The following is a 16,255-nucleotide window of genomic DNA, read 5'->3' as shown; positions in this document are numbered from 1 at the left end:
CGACTTGGCCGCTGCCTCTAAGAGAAGACCTTCTCTCTCAAGGGCCGATCTTCCACCAGCATTTAAGGTCGCTACGTTTAACGGCGTGGCTGTTGAGACCGCAGTTTTGACGCGACTGGGTTTTTCGGCGTATGTGGTTCGCACCATGATCCGCGCACCGAAGCCGGCCTCGTCCAGGATTTATTACCGGACTTGGCGGTTCGTTTTTCCCTCCCCACGGTCCTGTCCTTTTTACAGTCTGGCCTGGACCTGGGTCTGGGTCTCAGCTCGTTAAAGGGTCAGGTCTCGGCGCTTTCCATCCAACGTCCTTTGCCCCCTCTCGAACCTGTCTGTTCCTCCGTATCGCTCACCCATTCCACCCTGGGTCCTTAATGTTGTGCTCTCGGCGCTCCAATCCTCCCCCTTCGAGCCGTTACGGAAGGTCTCTCTTCCCCTTTTGTCCTGCAATGTCATGTTCCTTGTGGCCATCACGTCTCTACGACGGGTGTCTGAATTGGCGGCGCTTTCTTGTACTGAGCCCCTTTTGGTCTTCCACCAGGATAAGGCTGTTCTCCGTCCGGTCCCTTCCTTCCTCCCGAAGGTGGTCTCCGCCTTTCATCTCAATGAGGACATCGTCCTCCCTTCCCTTTGTCCGTCTCCTTCTCGCCCTCGAGAACGGGAGCTTCACCGCCTGGATGTCGTTAGGGCCCTGAAGATTTACCTGGAGGTCACCGGACCTTTTCGGCGCACTGACTCTCTTTGTGGTTCCGGAAGGTCCGCGCAAGGGGTTGGCGGTGTCCAGGGTGTCTATTGCCCGCTTCATCAAGATGGCTATTGCCGAGGCTTACTTCGCCAAGGGCAAGGAGACGCCTTTTGGTGTTACCACTCATTCTACCAGAGCGGTCGGTGCCTCTTGGGCTCAGAGGCATCGGGCTTCGGCTGAACAACTGTGCAAGGCGGCCACCTGGTCTTCCTTGCACACATTTACCAAGTTCTACAGGGTGAACACCTATGCATCGGCAGATGCTGCTTTGGGCCGCCTGGTCTTGCAGGCGGCGGTTTCTTGATACCTCTGGTGGTTTCGCCTTTGGCTGTAGTCCCTCCCCTCTTCGACTGCTCTCGAACGTCCCAAGATTTCCTGTGTCCCCCAAGGAACTGGGCGAGAAAACAAGATTTCTGTATAACTTACCAGTAAAATCTCTTTCTCGCTCTTCCTTGGGGGACACAGCACCCACCCATTGTTCTGGTTTACTGTTACGGTTTGGTTGCCCCGGTCGAGTAGTTGACTTGTTTGGTTTTACATGGTTGGTCATTGCCTTTTTTTCACTACTTGGACATGCAACTGGTAGTCTCTCTCTCCAGGCTGAGGGTATAGCTGCTGGACGAGGGGCTTAACAGTTTTCACTTAGTGTCACGCCTCCTAGGGAGTAGAGCCTACCCAAGGTTTCCTGTGTCCCCCAAGGAAGAGCGAGAAAGAGATTTTACTGGTAAGTTATACAAAAATCTTATTACCCGTTTTCTGTTGGCTGCATGACTTTACACCTCTTTTTTTTTTTTTTTTTTCCTCTCTCTTTAGGGTTATACAACATACACTACCCATGTGCCCATGCAGCAGCAGCATCCTCAATCACAATCTGGTGGTTTGGTGCCATCAGGCTACAATACACAGTCATATCCTAGTACTCTTCCACCTTCTGGTGGGACACTCCTTGACTCTGTGAGACAGATGCCACAGAGACCAAGTGGTTATGTCCATCAGCAGGCAACTGGTTACAATCATAATCCCCAAACAGGACCGAGGTACACAAACTTCTTAAAACATAATTTTATATAAAAAAAAAATTTGCTTTTTTTTTTTTTTTGTGATGTTTTAAATGTTTTCATCTCTAATCAGATTCCCACACCAACAAATGCAGCAGGCTGGCATGATGACTGGAATGGGTCATATGACTGCACAGAATGTACAAGGTACAATACGGCCCACTCAGATGTTACCAGACCAGCAACAACAGCAGCAGTATCTGAGGCAGCAACAAATATTAAGAGTAAGTTCATAAAAAGTATTGAGGAGGAGGAACAGTCTAAGGCCTCATGCAGACGATCGGCCCGTATTGCAGCCCGCAAACAGTAAAGTGAAGATGCGATGCGTAACGGAGGCACGGAACCCAATGGAAGCATTACAGAGTTCTTCCATTGGGTTTCTCTCCGTGCCTCTGCAAATAGAACTTGTTCTGTTTTGGTTTTTTTTGTGGTGCAGACGGATCACGGACCCATTCAAGGATCAATCTGCGGCAGCCGCACGGATGGTACCTGTGCATTGGGGACTGCAAATTACGGTGCCCAATGCACGCAACGGCTGTGTGCATGAGGCCTAAGTGTGTTGTGCAAAGAATTCAGTATGTTCAGGTTTCTTACAGGTTCTCATAACTTTTATTAGCAGCAGCAGCAACAACAGCAGCAGCAACAGCAACAACAGCAGCAGCAACAACAACAACAACAACAGCAACAGCAACAACAGGCTCAGGCTCCTCCTCAGCCCCAAGCTCCACCTCAGCCACAGCCACCACCTCAGCAGGTAGCAGCAGTTCCACAGGCCCAGGCACAAGGACAGCCCCCAGGACTTGGCATGCAGACACTGGCACCACAGCAACCTATGGTAAAATGGTCAACTCTCATTTGCAATAGACACATGTATAATTTTTTTTTTCTTTCACTTTTTTAAAAGACTAAAAACATCAAATTTTGATTTGCTGTGAAATCTGCATTTTGAGATTACATGCATCTGACAGCGGATTAGCCCTGTTCAGTGGGGCTCATCTACGTGTTGCTATCCACCCATGGGTCCCACACAAATTTCTTCACTTGCTATATTCCACATCAAGTTTTTTTGTTTTCCTGTTATATTTGGATTTCATGTATATCTTAAATATTCTGCTTTTAGTTTCAACGACAGGGTCTGCAACAAACTCAGCAGCAGCAACAGACAGCAGCTCTTGTACGACAACTACAACAGCAGTTATCCAGTGAGTATTCCCTGTATGAGTGCATGTTAAATTTAACCTCATCTTATCCCTGTATACCTTGCTGTTTCATAAATAATTCATGCTTACTTGGGTACTCTGCAACAGTAAAATCTCTCAGAATTATGTGTGCAGCACTTTGTGCTCTCCTCCCTGTGCAGCCGCCCGCTGGAGCAGAGTAGCTAATATTCTTCTTCTCTTTCCAGACACACAACCACAGCAAGCTTCCAATCCGTTTGGGCGTTTCTGATATATACGGCTCAAGCCTATGGGTGATCGCTGTGCTTTGGTTCCCTCCTGAGACAGAAGACAGGCATCTGAAACTGAATAAAGTGTTATTGGACTGCCATGAAGAAGAAAGACAATGACTAGGTGTCATGGCACATGAATTTAGTAAACCTGGACTCTTGTATAATAAGGCATGGGGAACCAGAATGTCAAATGGTGCCCCTAAAGTTGAGAGCAAGGGCTTTTAAGTCTTGTGGACCTTTTACCTTTCAAACAAATTTTTATTATTTTGATAATGAAATGATAAAAATTGTCATTTTCTAACCTATTTATATGGCAACCTGATCTCAGGCACATGTATGAACATGGTTACAAATACTTCCTTGCTCTTTCCCTGTTACTGTAAGTAGCTAATAAGAGAAAATATTGAGTGGTATTCATTTGGCCTACATAGATTTTTCCAGCAGGTGGTGCGTGCTTGCGGTTTTGGATTTTAGTAGCCTTGATGATGAAATTGGACACCCTATGCAGTATTTTGTCTTAAAGTATATGTGCACATACCATTGGGATTTTTTGTACATACTACTACTACCATAGTAGTTTAATACCTTCCAAACAGCTGTAACACCACCTAAACACACATAATTCAAGTGATTTTGTCCTAATTACCAGATTTCCATTTTGTTTTTTTTCGATGCGCAAACTAAAAAAAATAAAAAAAATCACAAGCCAATAAATTATCAATAGATTATACTCCAAATACGTTGGTTAAAGCTATTCTTGGCTGTTCCTTGAACTTGAGAAGCTTATGGACCTTGTGGTGCATATGCCTTTTTATACAGTCATGTGAAAAAGTATAAAGTTTTATTTGTTTTTTTAATTTAACGTGTGAATTTATCCTGAGCTTCATTTAAACAGTATATAAAGATGATACAATTCAACAAAAAACAGTAACTAATTGACTTTGCATTAGTTTATTAAACAGAAATTCACACACACACACACACACACACACACACACACACACACACACACACACACACACACTATTGTAAAGATTAATAGGAATTCTCCTGCCCTTTTTAGAAAATACCAGTGTTCTCGCCTGTGGATGAAATATTGTTTCCTCGGTACTTACCTCTCCGTCAGGCTGCTGCCCTTAGATTGCTGCAGGCTCTTCCGCTGAACTCCCAACTGGATGTGTCCTGAGTCTTCCTGTTCAGCTGCATATTCAGTATATGCACAGTGCTACAGGACAAAAATCTAACAAAACACATTCTGTAGAAATGATGTAATTTGCACAAAAGAATGACTAATTTCTGATAATGAAGGGTAAAAGTTTGACTTTTTCAACTTTTGTTTATCGGATGTCTAGCCACCTTTAGGTCAGTAGGAGATTTTAATGTCATTATACATTATAAATTCTAAGGAAGCACAAAGTGCAGCGCTCACCTATGTATAAACACTGACAGGGGCATGGAAGTGCTTAGGGTGGGTTCATATCACGTTTTTGCCATTCATTTAATGTTTATGTTGGGGGGAAATAAAGGGATACAAAAGCGTAGCACATCACACTTTTCTATCCTGCAGATTCTGTTAAAAACCATATAAGTTTTTTTTTACAATAGAAGTCTATGGTGAATGGATAGCACTGTATGGCATCCTTCTGAGGCATACGTTAATGTATACGTTTTTTTTGTATAACGGATGGCAAAAACATGATGTGAACCCAGCCTTAGGATGCAGCAAAATGATATCCATAAAACAAGGAGATAAATCCAGCTTCTGATAAGTGTCGACTGTCCAGCGGCACTCCGGCTTGTGACTTTTAGATTAGCAAAGCAGGCACAGACAGTAGCCCGCTCCGCTAATCCTGGCATAGCACATTGTTACAGGGTACCTGTTCCAGCATTTAGTAAGCCTCATGGGGCACAGGCAGGAGCAGCAATGTATGCTCCTACCCGTACTCCGTTCTCTATGGCCCTATTAATAAAGTACAGAGTCTGTACTCCGTACACCGCTGACAAGTCAGCGATGTGGAGAATAGTGTATTTAAAGCGCAAAGGAAATCTGCTCTTTAGAGGGGGACTATCTCTAGTAAAAATTCAAAATCAATGAATGAAGTATATTAGAAAATATATTTTTAGGGCTTTTGGGACATTTAAAAAAAAAAAAAACTTGAGTAAAAGTTTTGTTACTCTTTAAGTACTTTTATTTGCGTGGTATGAGTCACTGATGCTGCCATCATTGTTGTTATTTTTTTCAAATACGCCCCGCTGTGCCCCCTGCAGTTTTCGCGCCCAGTATAATAATACTGAGCATCGGTACAAGGAGGAGGAGAGACTATGGTTTCTGTGGTCATCTCCTTCTCCCTGGCTGTGCCGTGGTCCAATTGCAGCGGCGCGTCACATCCATGGAGAAGATGAGCTGGGTTTTTTTTCGCGCTCTGCTGCGATTGAACCACGGCACAACCAGGTAGGAGACGCCCACTGAGAGACCCTGGTGACTTCAACCACCCTGTACCGATGCTCAGTATTTACATACTGGCCGTGAAAACTACAGCGGGGTATTTGGGGAAAAAAAACAACAATGATGTCAGCATCAGCAAAGTGTACCCCACAAGTAAAGGTACTTGGGGGGAAAAAATAAAATAAGTACATGAAAGGTCCTCTTTAAGGACCACAGCATCTAAATGGTTAAAAACCCAGAAGCGCGCGGCTAGCGATCTTGAAAGCTGGTCAATGATTCTAATATGCTGAGTCTCAGTGTATTAGAACTGCAGTTTCTAAGTTGGTCAGCAGGTGGCAGGCCAACATAGGATAACAGCAATTGGAGCTTTTACTGTAGTTCTATGGAAATACAGTATAAGGGTCCATTCACTTGTCTGTAGTGTATTGCGGATCCGCAATACACCCGGCCGGCACCCCCATAGAACTGCCTATTCTTATCCGCAATTGCAGACAAGAATAGGACATGTTCTATTTTTTTCTGTAGCCGCAGATCGGAAGATCGGAGGCGCGCTCCGGAAATGCGGATGCAGACAGCACACTGTGGTCTGTCCGCATCCATTCCTGCCCCATAGAGAATAAATGGGTCCGCACCCGTTCCGCAATTTGCGTAACGGATGCGCACCCATTCTGCGGACGTGTGAATGGACCCTAAGCTGTAAGAAATCTGCATATTGTAGCCTCCTAGTAGGACTACAAAAAAGTATTTTTTTTTAAATGCCTAGAAATATTAAAATGTATATAAATTAAGGGTACCTTCACACTAGCGTTAAAGTTTTCCGGTATTGAGTTCCGTCACAGGGGCTCAATAGTGGAAAAAAACACTTCAGTTTTATCCTAATGCATTCTGAATGGAAAGCATTCCGATCCTTATGCATCAGGATGTCTTCAGTTCAGTCCAGCCAAAATTCCAGAACACTTGCTGGCACAAGCGCAGACCTTTAAATCTGTGAAAAAAATAAATACTGGCTCCGTTTTTCCAGATGACACCGGAGAGACTGGTCCGGTATTTTAATGCATTTGTCAGAAGGATTCGGAAACAAATGCTATCCGTTTGCAAACGGATTTCTGGATCCGGCAGGCAGTTCCGGCGACGGAACTGCCTGCCGGAATCCTCTAACGCAAATGTGAAAGTACCGTGAAACACCCCCCTTTCCCTAGAATAAAAAAATAAATACATAAACACCTCAGAATCTAAACCAGATGGTCATCACAGTGTCCAAAAATGCCCCTACTATTAAAATATAAAATATTTACCCCATGTGGTGAATGGAGTAACTGAAAAAAATATAAAAATGGCCGATTTGCCATTTTTTTCTCAATCGTTTCATTGGGGGCCACAGAAGACCATTGGTATAGCTGCTGCCGCTAGGAGGCGACTAAGATAAAGTGTTAGCTTCTCCTCTTAGCTATACCCATCCTGCATACACTGAGCTAATTGGTTTTAGCTTAGTATTTATAGAAGGCAGACACTTTTTCTGCAGGTCTGCCAAAGATCTTTTTTCAGGTTTGGGCCACAGGCGTTCTCTAACCACCTGTTTTCCCACACATGAGCCTGCTGCTTGTTCCCCACCTGTGGAAAGCAGGGAGAAACGGCAGATCTCAAATCCGCAGTTACCTGCTAGCAATCGTGTCACCTTAACCGCCACTTCGGGCAGTTCCCCCGTTAGCGCTGTAGGTGCCCTCCCCAAGGGGCAGTGCACTGATGAAGGTGACAGTCAGCATGGGCAGAAACCGTCAGGTAAGTATATTAATTTCCCCTTGTATCCTGGCCCCCTTCTCCTGTGTTCTCCAGTGTACATAGGAAGAAAGGTTTTTTTAAAAAAAAGTTTTCCTTCCTAGCTTGTGGCGCCAAATCACCTTTGTCCTGGACCTGTCGGTGCGTTTCCAGAGATTGCATACCTCTTGGGGCAGCTGCTGCCTTTCTCTTCAGGGCATTGTTACGCCCCTCATCAGTTCTCTGATGGAACTCCCGCTCCTTCCCAGCAAGACCGTTCCAGTCGGCCCGCTTCTACGTAAGTCCCTGGCTTTAAGGCCTCCTAAGCCGCACCTTCTGGACTGTTTGGGGGTAGAAACTGTGTCTTTTGAGTGCTAGATTTTTTGCGCCCATACTTTCTCCTCCTCCAGTGGCCCGCTGTGCTTCGCTCCCAACCCCATGTCTTTCATTGCTTCTCCACTTAATATGGCTGGGGCTTGAGGTTGCATATATGGTCATATTATTGCTTGACATAGTTCATTATGGAATTGGGGCTTAGGGGTGACAGGATTAATTTTGGAATTATTTTGTAACTAATAAAAATAAAAAAAATATTACAGTTCCCACCACCCGTATTCCCTATCATTACCATGCCTGCTAAGGCTACTTTCAGACTAGCGCTTTGGCTTCCCATTTGTGAGATCCATTCAGGGCTCTCACAAGCGGTCCAAAATGGATCAGATTTGCCCTGATGCATTCTGAATGGAAAAGGATCCGCTCAGAATGCCTCAGTTTGCCTCCAATCAGTCACCATTCCGCTTTGCCGGCGGACACCAAAACGCTGCCTGCAGCATTTTTCTGTCCGTCCTGGAATGCGGAGCCAAACTGGCACACAATGTAAGTCAATGGGGACGGATGGATCAGTTTTCTCTGGCACAATAGAAAACTGATCCGTCCACCATTGACTTTCAATGGTGTTCAAGACGGATCCGTCATGGCTATAGAAGACATAATACAACCAGATCCGTTCATGACGGATGCATGCGGTTGTATTATTGTAACGGATCCGCAAAAAACTCTAGTGTGAAAGTAGCCTAACAAGGACCATACTGGCTGAACCCCATTCCATAGGCGGAGTAATTGCACCACCACTGGATACTGTACATCCTGTTGCACTACCCTCCTTCCATAGGCAGACTAATTGCACCACCACTGCATACTGTACATTCAGGTGGAGTTAATGCGCAATCACTGGATACTGTACATTCTGTTGCATACTCCCCTTCAACCGGTGGAGTACATTTTCACTACCACTGGAAACTTGTATATTCTCTCACATTACCTCCATTTTACAGGTGGAGTAATTGCATTAACATTGCCTACTGTGACTACTACTCACTTATTCCCTGTCACATTGCCTCCCGTTCTATGGATGCAATATTTGCTAGAGATGGTAACTACAATTGCCTTATCCCCCTTAACAGGTGGCATGTAGGCACTACCACTGGATACTGTCTACTGTTGCATCTCTTTCCTCATGTCGCCCTACAACATAACCTGTGAGGAAACAGCATTACAATGTTGTTCATTGTCATTGGCACCTTGAATAGGTTGGACCCTCTGCACTGGTTACCAGCTTTCTTCCTTCTGAGGTGGAGTATTGCGCTGGCACTATTAATGGTGGCTACTGCTGTATGCTGTTTGGCCTTCTTCTCAGGTGGAGTCTCTACACTGGCCCTAGAGGCTGTGGTTATTGTATGGCCTGCTTTTCTGAGGAAGTATTTGTACTAGCCATAGACTCTGTGGCTACTCCTGTTCTGTGTCTACTACTGTATGACCCCTCCGTGGGTGGGGTATTTGCTTTCACCCTACAGATGGTTACAGTAACCGCGTTCTTCCTTACACACATGACGCATTGGCACTGGATCTGTGGTTTCTACCTCATCACCTTCCTCCATGTAGAATATCGGCCCTGGCATTTCATGTGGTACATACTGCGCATTCCCCCTTCTTTGGGTGGAACCTTCTTGCAGTTCCTAGGTGGTGTGATTGTTTTTACTTTTTTCTTTCTCCCACAGGTGGTACTGTACTCATGTTGGGCTAGCATTGGGTGTGGTAGATCCAACAGGTGTCATATTTTTGCTGCACTTGGTGCTGTAGCTGACAGGTACACTCATTCCTTATGGCACTAGTCATCTGCCAATAGCATGGCATGCTGTAGATAATGGGGCTGCTCACTTCTGTGGTGCCCTAGTATGTTTTTCTTTCCCTGGCATAACCAACCCATTTCCATGGCACTTTTTTTCCTTCCCAAGTGGGGCATTTCCGCTACCACTACCGCAGTAACGGCATCAGTGTCAACTCATTTGGGAGATTGGGTACTCGCGTACTCAGTTCGCTTGTGTAAGTCGTCTACGTTGCTCCCCTCAACAGGTAGAGCAGTTGTACTGTCGTTTTCACTGCTACTGAGGAGCAACACTCTCTCTACTTGCCCCCTTCCAAAAGACGAGTAGTTTCACTTCCCCCAGATACTGTTTCTGTCTGCTTTGTTAGATTCCATAGTCATTGGGTTCTTATATTGCCCCTTTTCCTGTGCCTGCGCTGGTGATATATTTTTTCTATCACCAGCTTCTTTCTGGGACTTTCGTGGCGATTGGCCTCCACCAGGGGTGGACTGGGAACTTAAAGTGGCCCTGGAAAAAATACTAAAAGGGACCTCGTTTTGTAGTCTGGTCCAAATTCATGGAAGGTGGGGCCAACAGAAGTAGGTGGGGCCAGCAATACCATATTGTGGTACATTACACCACCCCAACACAGCCAAATACCACAGTCCATCACAAAATATATCCCCAAAAACTTCCACTGGCCGGCCGTGAGGAGGGCACAGATGGCCCCCTGGGCATCGGCCCAATGAGAAATTTCCATGTAAAGTCTATGGTCAATCCGCCCCTGGCCTCCATAATCCCTTCCTGGAGCAGTATTTATACCATTTCTGGTTACTGTGACCATTTTATGCATTCCTCTAATAATCACATTTTTTCATTTACCCAGAGTTGTTTCGTTATGGAGGTAGTCTCTGACAAGTTTACACAGTGTTCATGTTTTCAGATGTTTTTTTTTTTTTTTTCTTCAGCTTCCTGTTAGGTCTGCCAGTCCAGACAGTAGTTCATGGAGTTTCAGGCAGCTTCTCTCCTCTCCTGCCATGATTATTTACACTTTAGGTAAGGTTTTTTTTGTCTCTATCCACCTGTCCTTTTCTTGCTGACTTCATTGGGGGACACAGCTCCCACCCAGTAAGTACATTGCTGGATCTTCCTGATGGGTCCCACCTGTTCTAGGTTCTGACCCATCTCCAGCTCTCTCTTTTTTCCTATTGTTTTCTGTTGGCTTCTCCTGGCTGGCCCTACTGCTTTCTTACAAACGGATTAGCTCGGTGTCTCCAGGAGGGGTATAGCTGAGAGGAGGAGCTAACACTTTAGCTTAGTGTCGCCTACTAGTGGCAGCAGCTATTCCCATGGTCTTCTGTGTCCCCCAATTAACTCAGCGAGAAAAGGATTTTTACCGGTAAGTCACAAAAAAAAATTCTACTTTCATTGCTTCTTACCTCCAAAAATTTAATATGATGTGATCAAAAAGTAACACACACTCCAAAATAGTATCCATAAAAACTACAGATCGTTCCGCAAAAAATTAGCCCCCACACAGCTCAGTAGACATAACTATAAAAAAATTTTTTTTTCATTATTAAAACACAAGAAAAACCATACATATGTGGTATCCCTGGATTCGTACTGACCTGGAGAATAAACAGCACAAGTCTGTTTTACCGATTTAGTGAACACTATTAAAAAAAACTCCATTTGGAATTTTTTTTCCCGCTTACCACTACATCCTTTGCAATATTAAATGTTGGCATTAGAAAGTACAACTTGTCCGACAAAAACAAGCCCTCATACGCCTATGTGAACAGAAAAGAATTAATAAATATGACTCCGAGAAGAGAGGGAAGAAAAAATGAAAACGCAAGAAACTGGTTAAAGGCCTGGAGCGGGTTAGTCCTCCAAATAGAGAAGCGGATTGCAGCACAAAAGTACTCAGCTGGGAATCCTTTTGGATGTTCCAGCCAGATAATTACGCTCCTTTTGCCCTGAACCGGAGATACGATCTACCATTGTAATATTGATGTAAAGCTGTTTTCTATGGATTTTATTCTTCTGATGTGTAACATTTAAACAGGTGTTCTGTATGTATACATCATTCCTGCATGTGACCTGTTCAGAGCGATTCTATTGGACAAACACTGTTACATAAGCCTGCAGGAATGAACAAAGCGTGGTCTTGATTAAGGATCGTATTTCTGTCATCTGAAACGCATACTGTAGATGCTGTGTGTTTCATGATGTATCTTTTTTTGGATTTTTTACTGCGCTTAAAAATAAAGGTCCACGTTCGTTGATGAAAACCCCTCCTTTCGCTTTGCATCTCACCTATATTCCACTGCATATTCGGCCACCCATTCTTGCTGGAAGGCGGTAGTCTCCATTCTCAGATCAGCCCACTTCCCCATCAGAATTGAATCTTCAATATTAGATCCACAGGGGCGCTATATCATTCTGAGAGAGAAACGTGCAGGTCAGTCAATCACGCTTTGTAATTTGTATGCCCCGAACACGTCCCAGAATCATTTTCCACAAGGTTTTCGGATTTCCCGATTCATTGGTCCTACTGGGAGGGGAGTTTAACACTATTTTCTCTGACTCTATGGACAGGCTGGCTTTTCCAGGCAGACCCCTACACTCAACACAACAGCGATTAACTAGGGACTTTCGCAAATTAATCCGGCGATACTCCTTATACGACTTAATCACCCTACTGATAGGTCCTTCTCCTTTTACTCTGCCCCGCATGGTAGCCACACACAAATTGATTTCTTTTTTGGAACCATCTCCACTCTCCGTGTGTTAAAGGGGGCTGATATGGGTCAAATCACATGGTCCGACCATGCCCCAGTAATGGTTGGAATAGACCTCGGGTCCTGTCACACTCGCCAATGTCATTGGCATCTTAATGACACCCTCAAGAGACCACTATTACAGGACGAACTACAAGGTCACCTAAAAACCTTTTTTGAGCTTAATGAAGGATCGTTGGGTGGTGTACGTTCATTATGGGAGGCCCATAAGTTGGTAATGAGAGGGCACTGTATCGCCCTGGGCACAAGACTAATAAAGGATTTGATAGCTACAGTACGGTCCCTGAAATCCCGTTTGTGTAACCTGGAGTAGATCATGTCTGCCCATCCTACCCTCCGCACACTAAAGCATATAGTTGATGTTAGAGCCCACCTACATAGGATAGCCCTGGGCAAGGTTGACAAACTAATTTTATACACCCGACAACGGTATTATGCATGGGGGAATAAGCCCCACATGCTGTTGGCCAGACAACTTAGGAATCGCCCCCAACAAACGGGCCACTTGGCAGTTAAGGGAGCAGATGAGACGGTTCACTATGACCCCAGGGAAGTTGCGGAGCGATTCTCGACCTACTATACCACCCTCTATAATCTACCTAGTGACCGCCCCACAACGAAGGGACCAGAGAGCGTCTATTGCAGTCATATTTGGCCTCATGTAACCTCCCCACCCTCTCGACTGCAATACTACTGCCCTTAATAGACCTGTGACTGCGGAGGAGATAGAGGAGGTAATTGACCACCTAACGGAGGGCAAGTCCCTGGGCCCTGATGGCTTCTCCTATAAATATTATAAGATCTTTAAGACAGAACTGATCCCCCATATGGCAAATCTCTTTAATCGATTCCTATCAGGTGATTAAGTAGGCCCATTGCACTACTTAATTCGTACCTCAAGATTTTTACTAAAACACTGGCCTCCCACTTAAACGCCTTTCTCCCCTCATTGATTCATAAAGACCAGGTAGGTTTTGTCCTATGTTGACAGGGCAGTGACAACACGAGACGGAACATTGACCTGATGGAAGTGGTTGACCACTGGCCGTTTCTGTTTGTGGCCTTGAAGGCATATGGTCTTTCTGGCCCTTTTTGTTCAGGCCATCCGAGGCTTATACTCCTCCCTCATGGCGACAATCAAGCTTCCACACGCTGAGTCTCGACCAATACACATAGCCAATGGACAAGACAGGGATGTCCCTTATCCCCCTTACTATTTGCAATGTGTATTGAACCCTTAGAAGCTAAAATCAAGGCTTACCCAGATGTCAGGGGTATCATGGTCAGGGATAAAGAGTTTAAGCTGTCACTATATGCGGATGATGTTCTCCTCTCCCTCCCAAACCTCCACTCCATTTTACAGGAATTTGGACGACTGTCTGGGTGTAAGGTCAACACCCATAAAACTGAGGCTCTCCACCACAATATACCTCGGGTGACCCTTGGCTTCCTCCGGGCAAACTTTCCTTTCCGTTGGAAGGAGAACTCCTTGCGATCCTGTACCCGTTTAAGACCTTACCCGTTCCGGCCCCCCTCAAAGATTTGAGATCTGTTCAGTCTCAGCTCCACCGATTTATAGGGGCTGAGAGGCTCCATAGGATCCCTAGGTCTGTACTTCTGTCTAGCAAGTCTCAGGTGGTCTGGGAGTCCCTGACCTGATCAAATATTATTGGGCAGCTCAGTTATGCTGCATCACAGCTTGGGAATCTCTGCAACCTTATTCTATCTGGATGCAGATAGAGAGACTCTGGCTGGCTCCTATACACCTGAATTCTCGGCTATGGTCTAGCCCCTATAGTTCGTCATCAACTAGGGAACTTTTGGGGCCCATGGCCTCCACTAAATCCATTTTGTGGACCTGTAGTAGTAGGTTTCCTCTGGTCTCTCGCCATTCTTCCATGACCTCCTTTCTTTATCATCCTCTACTCCCATCAAGTCTCACCACTTCAGCGACGAGATTATGGTTTCAGCGGTGTGTCTTTCACTATGTGGACATTGTAGACCCATTCACTAGGGACCTTTTACCCTTCTCAGCTATTCAGAACAAATATGGCCTTCCCCCTTCATCCAACTATTTCTACATTCAGATTAGACAATTTGCCCAATCTATCTTCTCGGGGTTCAATGTCTCCCTCCCGACGGCATTTGAACGCCTTTGTAGAAGAGGGGTGCATATGAATTGGCTAATATCTGAGCTATACTCCATTTTGCTGACCCCCTTCCCGGAACGGATTCAAAGACACTCTTACATGGTCCGATGGGAGGAATACTTGGGGAGAGTTCTGCCAGATGCACTGTGGCGCCTTATATGGAGGAGGGCAGCGAAATCCTCAATGTCAGTTCTCTGCCAAGAGAACCAGTATAAGATTCTGATGTACTGGTACCAAACTCCTGATCTCCTCCATAGTTTGAACCTGGCAGTTGCGAAGGTCTGTTGGAGATGCGGGACACATAGGGGTACGTTACACTATATCTTCTGGGACTGCCCTCTTATACGTCCCTTCTGGACCAGAGTCCGCACTCTCTTGAGTGACATTTTTGCCTGCAGTACACCACCTGACCCCATATCCTTCTTACTCAATATCACTCCAGCACATATAAGAAAAACTAAACTGTTAATACAAGTACTGACTGCAGCCTGCTGCCTTATTTACCACTTCTGGAAACGCCTTGACCCCCCCCAACGGTCTCCGACCTATATGCTAAGGTGAAATACGGACCCTGGAATATACAACTGCAGTGTTCCAGGACAAAATTGATCTATTTCATGCTATTTGGGATGTTTGGGACAATTACTGGGCTACTAGGCAACCCTGAGAAGAGCCCAAGAGAATAATATAATCCCACCTCCCCTCCCCTCCCCTTCCCTCCCCTTGATGTGTCACTGTCTGTATTGTCTACGTCTTTCTTTACTCTGTTGTTATAGTGTTATTCAAATAGGTTTCAGCTTAGATCACACACATCCTAATATTAGATTAATGTAGCTACTCCCTCATGACGTTGGGACGCCATTGATAATTGTCTTTCTTTTTTCACTTTTCATTTTTCTTTTTTTTTCAATATCTATTTTTATCAAAGAAATGAGTACGACAAGATGCTGGATTCTCATGTAACCTTTATTGGTTCTTGTCTGATTTACATTGTACATAATATGTGAAGTTATAGTATATGCTCATTTGTTGAATATGTCGTGCATATTGCTTTGTTCACTTTAGGCTTCGTTCACATCACCGTTCAGCCTTTCCGTTCTCAGGAGAACAGTAAGGACGGAGAAAGCACAAAACTGAGCCGAACGGAGCCTAAGGACCCCATAGACTATAATGGGGTCAGTTATGTTTCCGCTCAGAAGATGATTTTGGAGCAGAGACAAAAGTTGTGCATGCAGGACATTTGTCTCCTCTTCAAAATCATCTGAGCGGAAAAATAATGGACCCCATTATGGTCTTTGGGGTCCTAAGGGCTCAGTTTGGCTTAGTTATGTGCCTTCTCCGTCCTTTCCGTTCTCCTTCTTCTCCTAAATGGAGCAGGAGAATGGAAAGACTGAACGGTGATGTGAACGAAGCCTTACCCTGTAAAATTGTGCATACAGTTGAAAGAGAATTGTTTTGTTGTATTTCAATAAAAATACAATTGTAAAAAATAAATAAATAAAGATCAACACTTTTATCGGAAGCTGAATTTATCTCCTTGTTATGCAGATTATAAAGTCTGTTTTTCAGAATTTGAAAATGGACTCTGTCTCTTCTGCAGTGTGGATTTTGGCAAGTAATATACAGTACAGACCAAAAGTTTGGACACACCTTCTCATTCAAAGAGTTTTCTTTATTTTCATGACTATGAAGGCATCAAAACT

At 44.8% G+C, this 16,255-nt stretch overlaps 1 protein-coding gene across 4 annotated transcripts in view; it reads left to right on the top strand.

Annotated features, from left to right (window-relative positions):
* The window catches only part of MED12 (mediator complex subunit 12), a 96,656-nt gene extending 92,732 nt beyond the window's left edge, over window positions 1–3,924 (top strand). For 2 of the 4 annotated variants that reach the window (XM_040442341.1, XM_040442339.1), the window contains exons 40-44: window positions 1,556–1,779; window positions 1,874–2,024; window positions 2,417–2,635; window positions 2,921–3,002; window positions 3,206–3,924. In XM_040442341.1, the coding sequence (XP_040298275.1) occupies window positions 1,556–1,779; window positions 1,874–2,024; window positions 2,417–2,635; window positions 2,921–3,002; window positions 3,206–3,249 (720 nt within the window). In that variant the 3' untranslated portion in view covers window positions 3,250–3,924. The remainder of the gene's footprint in view (window positions 1–1,555; window positions 1,780–1,873; window positions 2,025–2,416; window positions 2,636–2,920; window positions 3,003–3,205) is intronic. The other 2 variants (XM_040442342.1, XM_040442340.1) reach the window with 2 other exon arrangements.
* The last annotated feature ends 12,331 nt before the right edge of the window (window positions 3,925–16,255 follow it).

The sequence above is a fragment of the Bufo bufo genome, chromosome 8, assembly GCF_905171765.1.
Source record: "Bufo bufo chromosome 8, aBufBuf1.1, whole genome shotgun sequence".
Taxonomy (NCBI): Eukaryota; Metazoa; Chordata; class Amphibia; order Anura; family Bufonidae; genus Bufo; species Bufo bufo.
The sequence above is the reverse complement of the archived record's forward strand: the minus strand, read 5'-3'. Positions and strand labels throughout refer to the sequence as shown.